The sequence below is a fragment of the Dreissena polymorpha genome, chromosome 11, assembly GCF_020536995.1.
Source record: "Dreissena polymorpha isolate Duluth1 chromosome 11, UMN_Dpol_1.0, whole genome shotgun sequence".
In the NCBI taxonomy this organism is placed as follows: Eukaryota; Metazoa; Mollusca; class Bivalvia; order Myida; family Dreissenidae; genus Dreissena; species Dreissena polymorpha.
Genome location: NC_068365.1, coordinates 34,218,266 through 34,228,428, shown reverse-complemented (window position 1 = coordinate 34,228,428; position 10,163 = coordinate 34,218,266). Strand labels below are relative to the sequence as shown.

General features: G+C 34.6%; 1 protein-coding gene across 1 annotated transcript; it reads right to left on the bottom strand.

Moving 5' to 3' along the window:
• Positions 1-2,526: 2,526 nt before the first annotated feature.
• On the bottom strand, positions 2,527-4,623 carry LOC127851414 (uncharacterized). The gene is made up of 3 exons (XM_052385194.1): positions 4,460-4,623; positions 4,011-4,229; positions 2,527-3,023 (listed from the first exon to the last, which is right to left on the bottom strand). The coding sequence occupies exons 1-3, from the start codon at positions 4,536-4,538 to the stop codon at positions 2,776-2,778; spliced, it is 546 nt and encodes a 181-aa protein (XP_052241154.1). The 5' UTR covers positions 4,539-4,623; the 3' UTR covers positions 2,527-2,775.
• Positions 4,624-10,163: the final 5,540 nt, after the last annotated feature.

The window sequence follows — 10,163 nt, the reverse complement described above, 5'->3', positions numbered from 1 at the left end:
TTTCTTGTCATTATATTATACTACTTCACTTCAGTAATAATTTAAATCTCCTTATATTCAAGGCAGAAAGTAACAAACTTAAACATCACCAAATCTATAAGCATGCCCATTTAATAAAAAAACATATGTTAAATACATATAAATAACCCGCGCAATTATGAACACTATAAACAAGGTTACATCTGAAACGGCATAGAACTTATGAGCATTTTTCGAAACCTAAACGCAAAAGTGTGACGGACAGACAGACGAGCGGACGGACGGACAGACGGACGGACGGACAGACGGACGGACGGACAGTGCGACTGCTGTATGCCAACCTACCGGGTGAAATTTGTCATAAAATGCTTTTTATCGATAAATGTAAACATTGGATCTAAAAACTCCAGTAAAAATCAAGAATAAAATTAAAAACAAAAGAGAAAAAGGGTAACCCTCAGCAGGACTCAAACCACTGACCTCTGGAGTCCTGGAGTAAAATGTCTGCGCATTTGACCACTCGGCCATCCTTGCTTTTACATTGTTAGAGGTATTTTATTCTTGATATAAGCGATCCGCGTAGTTTAACTAAATATAACGACAACAACAGAACTCTCCAAATTATTCAATCGTTTCGCGTTGCAACGCTTTATAATTTTCAGGTTTTAAAATCGTCAAAAGATGCATATAAAGGCTATTTTAGAGCATGACCAAGGTTCAGTATTACTGTTTTCTCACAAATATCATAACTAAAACGAAACTTTGCGAATATGAAACAACTTTTTCAATTTTGTCAATTTACCAAAAACGTGAAAAGCCCCCTTTAAATGCTATCATGCTTTATGTGAGAAGGAATACACTTAGGTTATGGTTTGTTGTTAACTACGGAAGTTGATAATGAATTGGCTATATCATGAGTGCGATGCATAACTTATTTGAGGTTAATTTATTCGACAACAAACTATGATCTTAAAGTCTTACAGGTACGTCGATTCTAACGCTTTGTGTACAGACTATTTACCCTTGTATGTCACTTGTACGTTACATTTCTTGTGAAGCTCCGTCCATCACCATCAGCCATTGCTTTTCCATCGATTTATTGTAGTCGGTTTCAGACACACGTCCATCCCATACAAAAACTAACATTAAAATTGATACTATGCGCATCTAACAGTATATGCTATGTTTATAGGTGTATATCGCAACCGTTGTTTATTTTTGGTGTTTTCACTTCATACGAGTATACACTTATATTTGTTAATGCAGCATATATATACTAAAACAATATCCCGGAAAGAGAAAAATGCATTTGAATATCAACCGTACTTTCGTTTTGACAACTGACGACAAAATGATTCGATGTACGATGTGAATCTAAATTTAGTTTTAGTGCATATTCGTTCATACGACATACGAACACTAACTCCGATCCTAATAAAAAGATAGTTCCGTTCGTCTTAAAGGACTTTGACAGTCATGTAAAATATCGAATATAATGTATATTTTTTATAAACAACTGGTAGCAAGATGAGTTGCAGATAATTGGTCAATTACCACATTTTAACTAACTCTTTTGATCTGTTAAATCTTTTCAGCTCAATTCAACAGTGAAAAATGCGCATAATACCACTTTAAAAGATTGAACATCAAACATAGGCAGATGGATACATACATATAATAGAAATACTTTATTCGTTGGGAGCTTTTACACAAAAAAAACAACAGCTACAGACTTTGTTTGAAGTGAAATGTTTATGATTTTTTTCAAAGCATTGCTCAAAATAACGGATATCACGTACTTGCATTATATCAAGTGTGTAGCTTTAACCCATTTATGCCTAGCGTCTAGAAAAAAGGCCTTGGCAAACAGCGTAGACCCAGATGAGACGCCGCATGATGCGGCGTCTCATCTGGGTCTGCGCTGTTTGCTTAAAGGAATTTCTGTAAAGAATATTCTAAATATAGAAATAAATATACTAGCCATCCCTAATTTTGGAAATAAATCGATCCAATTTAGACGGATGGGAGAGTCCGCTAGGCATAAATGGGTTAAGATCTGTTGGAGAGCTGCTCAGTGACATGAAGTACAGCGCACCACGTATTTAAATGTTTGTGCATATTGTGAGTTTTTGTATTTATGAAGTTTATATTGATTGTGCTATAAAAAAGTAAGGTCTGAGTAGTTGCTTTGTTTATATAATATTTCGACACGGGACGTTCAATGATAGAACGTGTGATTTACACACTGGTAATAAAGGTATCGGCGCAACTGTTTGTCTTTGCGCGAGACAGATTGGGTTAGCTTCGCTCTTAATACTTGTAAAAACGGTGGCTTATTTCCCTTTTGTTTATACGTAAGTTTGCGAGTGTCGTTTTAGAATTTGATTTAAATCTTTTCCATCAAAAAGTATTCACAACCGAATTAAATAAATATAATTGTATAATAATAATATAATAAATATTATTCTTTAGTTCTAACAAATTAAATACAGCTTTATAAGTTTATCATCGATATATTAACATATATTAGATCATGTTGTAAAGATATACATACATTTACAATCAGAATCACTGAATGCCAACTCTTTAAACCTTCCCAAATTACTAGAATAAAATGTATGTAAAAACTATTCAAACGTACATGAAAGAGGTGAATACGTGGCATTCATAAAATGCAGAGCATATTGATTAACATGGAACGTTTATCCATTAATTTCCGTTGTAGATTTAGCAATTCTATTTTAGCTTCACATTGTTGCAACACATCGGGACAATGTATAAAATGTGATATTAATATCAGTCGTTTTGAGACTTAACCAAATTTACATGAAAGCCAAGTTGCTTATTTGTCAACAGTCCGTTGCAAATTTGACCTTGGTATGTCACCTCCCTCCACTGCGCATACAGTTTTTGTACGGATGCTATCAGGCTGTTCTTGTCTTTTTCCGGAAGTGTGGACAGGTCTACACAGGATCCGGGATTCTGATTTAAGAATCCCACCGTAGCGCAGCCCCGCACTGTCACCGTCGACTCAAGTGTTGCATCTGAATTGGACAAAAGTCTGAGTATTTTATAAGAATAATAAAATACTCTCGCACAGAAATAAAAACAAATCTATTACACAATGACTTAAACAAATTAGAAGTTCAATAAGTCTCTAAACAAGTACTGGGCCAACACAATCGCATACGGATTCGCAACCTTTAGGAAGGATGCACATCAAGTATGATTATATTCGAATTTGTATATGTATATGAGACAAAACTTGACATTTTAATAAGCAAAACAATAATTACTCCAAGTGAAAACGATGCCTACGTCCATCCTTTTTTTGCATATCATTTTGCATTATATTCGGATAAGAAATGTCTGAGATCTCAGTCGAAAAAGAATATTTACCTTCATATATAAAATCATTAGACCGGAACGAAATTACAAAAAAAAAGCTTCATCAAATTAATGACTCACTAATCAGTGTCTGAAATATTGCGTGGACACGGTAAGGGCGACAGACAGAGAGACGGTAAAATGAAACGGTGGTCAAACGGAAGGACGGACATTGAGTAGGGAAGAAACGACTAATGAAAAAAATCTTTTCAGACCCACGCCAAACTCAATTCCATCAAATTAAAAATTTGGAGGAACGAACAAAGCGTACTGACAAAATATATGGGCGAATTATTTTTATAAAATAAATGCACGATGGCGTGTAGAAAAGTTATTGTAGTTATATTTGGATGTCGTTATATGAATGAAACAAATCAATAGAAAAGAAGAACACATTCAAATATATGTCATGCCGTATAAGGTATTATTACTTTAAATTGTAACATCTGAGTCAATGAAAACATATCTTCAAATATCTCCCAATAACGTGGATAACTTTGTTTAAATAGAAACAAGAGTATTCTCTGAATACAGCACGTATGTGTATTTCTAAGTTTATGAGGTCCTTCCGCGCCTTAAACTGTATTATGTGTGGACGCCGAATGTGTCTCAGCACACACATTGTGAAAGAAATCATGTCTTACTCGGAAATACGTTCTTCAGGCCTTTTGCAACTGCATTTATAAGAATGCGTTGACACGTGTTATCTGGTTTAGGACACACGTCCGGTTTGACCATGTTGTCTGCGCATGCCTGGTCAGCAATTGTCATGCCGGACCTGAGCCGCTCCATTATTATTCTGAACATCGACGGCGTGTTGGATATTTTGTAGGAAACGTGCATGCACGATGGGCATGATATTCCTGAAACATGGAGGGTTAATATGACCAATTAAACTAGACCTTGCCAAAGAAACGACGAATAAACCCCTACGATGAATGTCGCTGTACCTAGAAGTAATAATAATTTCATTTAGTTTTTTGTTGACAAAGTGCATTGCATAAGCATTCTTTAGCAAGGATTATGAATGTTCAATTAAAAGATGTTATTTAATAAAATCATTATGAGCACGAAAACATATCGACTTTCTTACCCGCTGATTGTCCATATACGTGAATGGAGAACGATGCCATCAAAAGACACATCACAGGTACCGGGTTAAAAGAAACCATTATTGTTAAACTACAAGTGTTTAATATTACGAGCGTCAATAAACAATAAGATTAACCGTTATCTTGTCGTTAACGCGGTCGACGTTGTATTTACACCTACGTTGTATCTCTGCATGTGTATATGAGGATGTATTTCGCAACAATACATTGCTTGTGGTTTTTACTCTTCGTTTTGTTTTTCGCTGAAAATCATGACGAATATCTTAATTTAGATATGAACACGTTTCGCAGTTGTTGTGAAAGAATTTCATATTAGTAAAATGAGGGGATTTATGTTTGATTTCAATATCGTTCGCAGCCGCAGTATTTCGAAATGTTTTAGAATACTGTAGTTTTTATCTTTACTTTGACGATTGTGTGCAGTACCTTAAGATTATTGTATAAACATATGAAACAGTTTAATTGTTAAGACACTTGACTATAGAACAATATTCGTTAGAATGACACGTTAAGATTGCAATGCGCATACTGAACGTATACATTTATATATATTACTGTGCAAGAAGCCGGCATGGTTTGTTCCCTCCGTCCTTTACTGCTAACTACCGGACCCAACTAGCTTCAATAAAAATTCGCCATGAGCGACGCTATAAAGGGTGTTTGATTTTTATGCAATGGCAGGTGCAAAAATAGTTGCATGAATGTCAACATATATTTGGCTTCAAATCGGTGGGTAATTTCCTGTGGTCTTGTTGTTTTTTTCGCCAAGACGGCCACATGGTTGGAGCACGGTGAACTCAAGGAAATTCATACGAAATTGGTAAGCTGTACCTGTAAAACACTGCTTTACTGTTTATGAACGGTCTCTCTGACCGAATAAAGGGCATTGAAAGAAATGTTTGACATGGCAGAGACTAACAGGGGGCGTTTTAAATACTAGTATAGATTTACAATTATATAAAGAAGTAAATACTATACAAGTTATTGAGTTTGCGACGTTCTTTCACTTATATTCTTCTTCTTCTTCTGCGTGTGTAATGGTAATATCTTACTTTGAGCCGCTTTAAAACATTCATAGGAAGTGGCGCGGCACATACATAGGGACTAACACGGATTGCAATAATTCGTGATACAGCGACTATCTCCGGAGTCCGTAAGATGGATATCGTGCCTTTCAAGAGCCATCTTGGCTTGAGACAGCAAACGCGATATCCGTCCCTTGTTTAGTATCACCTGCAACGTGGATTGGTCAATAGTGTTTTTTTCCCCTTATGATTGAAGGATGATAAGAACTAAACCGCTTGTACATGTGTTTTTTTTAATCTGATGCGTTAAGAAAATGTATAACATTTCATGAAAACTTCATTTCTTATACAGTATAAATAATCATTCAGTAAAATTATATTGTCAAATTAAAAAAAATCTTTCCCAGTGACTTAACAATCCTCTTTGTTTGAGTATTGGTTACCATAAAATGTATGCACACATTTAGAACTATATAATTATCTATCATTTTAACTTTTACTTTAATAAGTTTGGCGTAATAAATAGTATTTTGTCACAATAATTGTCTATATATAAACATTATCAAACAATAGTTTAAAAAGTCGAAACAATTATTTTCTATTCATAATTTTACGAAAAAATAATCAAATACATAAAATGGTCCAGATGTCGGTGCTAGTTAAAAATTATCAAACGTGTTTGCATATTTCAATACTTTTTCAATCAAAGTTTTAAATCCAAAACTCTAGGCGGCAAATACATCTTTTCATATGCTAAATGAGTCTTATAATACGGTTTATCATTATATAAGTGATAGTCAGCAAATACAATATCATTAACAATGAGAAGACTATTAATTGATGCATTAATTATAAACATATACCATGAAGAGTCAAGAAGTTTTATATTTACCATGATTCATATACATAACACCTACGAACGATGACATGATACTATCTCATCTCATTTATAAGAAAGGTAAATACATAATCAAAACATCTAATGATGAGCATTGATTTTATCTCTACAAAACAGTAACTTGTATTCGAAACAACCTGTTTTTGTTTTATTTTGATTTAAACAGTTTATATTTTAGATTCTTAAGCTTAATGTTTTTAGCTGTACGGTAATCAGAATGATAAAATTTAAGGTAAAAGTTAGAACAAGCATACGTAGTAGCCTATCAGTATTTGATTGGGTAATAAATGCAAATATTATTAACATTCGCGTACACTCACAAATACGGTTTTCATAATGCATTTGAAAAGAATTGAACATGTCAATTTTGCACCATTTTGCACACGTGTCGCAGGTAAAGTTTCCTGTACTATCGTTGTGTACAACAGTCACGTGCTTTTTTACCTGTTGGCGGGTCGCAAACAGTTTCCCGCACTGTGAACATGCCTCGCGGGCCGCCTCTCCGTGAATATGATTTCTGTAAAAAAAAATATATAATGATTGATGTGACATGTTAGAAATTGTTAGATTTTCAACAACTCGGGCTTATATAGCTTGTGCTCTAGCTGAATACATTTGTGACAACGTATGCTTTGAATACCACTCACTGCACTTAAATAATTTTCGATTTTAAATTATGAATACAAAGCATTATAGACATTTAACAACGAAAAACCATCATCGATATTCATCAGACAATATATTCACAAGAGGTACACGTATTAATAGTAACAGAGTTGATAGCAACTTGTCTTATGTATAACAACTTGTGTTATGTATAAAAAGGTACAGACACATCGAGATCTATTCAATACAAGTAAAATCGAGATATATTTCACGAGATGGTCTGCAATATCTGTGCATTTTCAGCTTGTCCTTGTCAAATAACATTTTTTCCACAACACCGGTATGGGGCTTGTCCACTGTGCTGTCTGATATGACGGCTGTAGCCACACCTTGATTTGAACAGTCGGCCACACTCAGTGCAGAGACGCGCCATGCTTGAAGTGCTTGAAGTCGATGCCATATTCTCCTGAAAATTTCGGTTTGATCATTATTATTTTATGTGTTTACATCTTAACATTACATGAACTATTTCTAGCAAAACCTAGCAACATAAATCAACAACTAAGGGTGACATTACAATTTTGCCTAAAGCCTAAATACCCATCACTTTACACACGCACGCACGCGCGCGCGCACACACACACAAGCATATTAAGCTGCAAACTATGTGAATACTGGGACGTAAATGACCTTAAAACATAAGTATCAAATGAGGATTTGCTGTTTCCTAAAAACGGGACCCTTTTGTGATCATATCAAATCTGGGACCCATTTAGATCATGCACGATTCTGGGTAATAAAACTGTATAAGACAGGTTTAAGACATCTACCTCATACCAGACCGCTTTTATAAACATAAACAGCATACTCGTATACGGATTAAAAATATAAATATGCATCTATGTGTATGCAGGACAGTAGTTCAATAAGTGAAACCCAGCAAAGATCACACATTACATGGCGAAGGGCTCCCGCTAAGGAATTGTGCACAGGGTAAAGTCGAGATATAAAACGAATATTACTACGAAATAAACGCTAATCACTTTGTTGCTGGATTGGCTGGAAAGTAAGCTGCATTTAATAATTAAATTAAAGTAATAAAGGGTATAAAACGGCGAAAAATACCTGTTTTGGAACGGACGCCGCCATCTTGATTTCCTTTAGATCATCACGTGATTACCCCCTCTGATAAAAGTATACGGTCCCCTCGTTGATTATCTGCAATGAATTTGGCCTACCGAGCCACGTCTTCTGACAGCAAGCGCTCTATGAAGTGACATAATATGGCATAAGCTTTACGCATACCGTTATGAGTGAAGGCATCGACACTTTCTCTTCATGGTTGAAGATTGGTTTTGTTGTAACCTTCTATATACCACGTTATTAGCGAGCAAAATATTGAAATGGCTATAAAGCTGCACACCGGCAACTTCACCTTTTACGACGATTATATCTCTTCGTTTGTTTCTCGTGCAGTCTCTGAACATCCATTATCTATTTTGAAAGAATATCTCTACTCTGAAAACAGATATCAGTAAATATTAATTTTAGCTTTGGATTTATTTGTTAAACCAAATGTCATTATTCTTTATTTTAAGGAGGATTTCCAATACAAATGAAAAACAATATATGAAGCACACTATAAAAACATACTAAAATGATTAAAGCCGGGGTCACCACATTGGAACGGTCCATAAAAACATAAGTGGTTAAAGTGGCTAAATGACATGCCGAGCATCGTATTAATGCAGTTATTAATCACACAATACACATATGTGTTAATAAAGCATAAATAAACAAAATAAACAGCCATTTAAATTTCAATCATAAAATGATATCATTGTAAGGCATCCTACGAAGAAATTTTAATTAAATGTATAAGATACCTGATAATCTAGCTTAGGTGTGTATGCATAATACAGATATCCAATTTGATCAAAAGAAGTAGAATATTTTATTCACTATTAATGCTAGTACATACAGGCCCTACATGACACTTATTTTTGTTATCTGGTATGTTGTAAGTTACTGTAAATGTGAAGATATTACTTCATGCACAATTTAATTGTTTGGGAATCGTAGTAGACAGTTAAAACTAGTGAACGTTTATAATTTGTTAAATTACTAAAAATCTAAAATGTTGTTTATTTCTTAACAGGTAAAACAAACGCTTGTATTTAGCAAAACGAGATGTTTTACAAGCTTGACATGTAATCATAGGAATGATATCTTCCCAATATAATTTAAGTTTTTATAACTATTATCGCTGTAACAACGGTCTTAAAATGATTACTGTGCCGAATGGTATAATGTCTTATTCCTACTCTGGATTTAGAAGACGCTTCAGCCGAATGTTATTATGTCTTATTCCTACTCTGGATTGAAGAAGCTTCAGCCGAATGTTATAATGTCTTATTCCTACTCTGGATTTAGAAGACGCTTCAGCCGAATGTTATAATGTCTTATTCCTACTCTGGATTGAAGAAGCTTCAGCCGAATGTTATAATGTCTTATTCCTACTCTGGATTTAGAAGACGCTTCAGCCGAATGTTATAATGTCTTATTCCTACTCTGGATTTAGAAGACGCTTCAGCCGAATGTTATAATGTCTTATTCCTACTCTGGACTTAGAAGACGCTTCAGCCGAATGTTATAATGTCTTATTCCTACTCTGGATTTAGAAGACGCTACAGCCGAATGTTATAATGTCTTATTCCTACTCTGGATTAAGAAGACGCTTCAGCCGAATGTTATAATGTCTTATTCCTACTCTGGATTTAGAAGTCGCTACAGCCGAATGTTATAATGTCTTATTCCTACTCTGGATTTAGAAGACGCTTAATTGTCATCGTCAAACTCTGCTCAGGGTCGGATTTATGCAAAATACAAAAGCATCGTTTTGTCGATATTCCAAAGTGTTATTATTAAAAAGAACGTTTGTGAATGTTTAAGCTATACGTTTCGAAATGATGCAAAAATGTTTACAGGTCCCCGAGTTCCGTCGTCATGAATGGAATGGCTAAATTCAAGAACGGTTGACAGTATACATCCACGTTTGTGGCTTTGTATTTTAAATTTAATAGTTTGAATAGTGACACAAGTACACAGACATTGGGTGAAACATATTAAATGGTGATTGGTGTCAATTATATGTTG

What these genes read in the sequence shown, in the direction of transcription:
- LOC127851414 (XM_052385194.1), bottom strand. Translation starts at nt 4,538, where the DNA reads ATGGTTTCTTTTAACCCGGTACCTGTGATGTGTCTTTTGATGGCATCG. An exon ending in CGTATATGGACAATCAGCGG is followed by an intron (nt 4,230 to 4,459) that starts GTAAGAAAGTCG and finishes TCCATGTTTCAG; the next exon opens with GAATATCATGCCCATCGTGC. An exon ending in CCTGAAGAACGTATTTCCGA is followed by an intron (nt 3,024 to 4,010) that starts GTAAGACATGAT and finishes TGTCCAATTCAG; the next exon opens with ATGCAACACTTGAGTCGACG.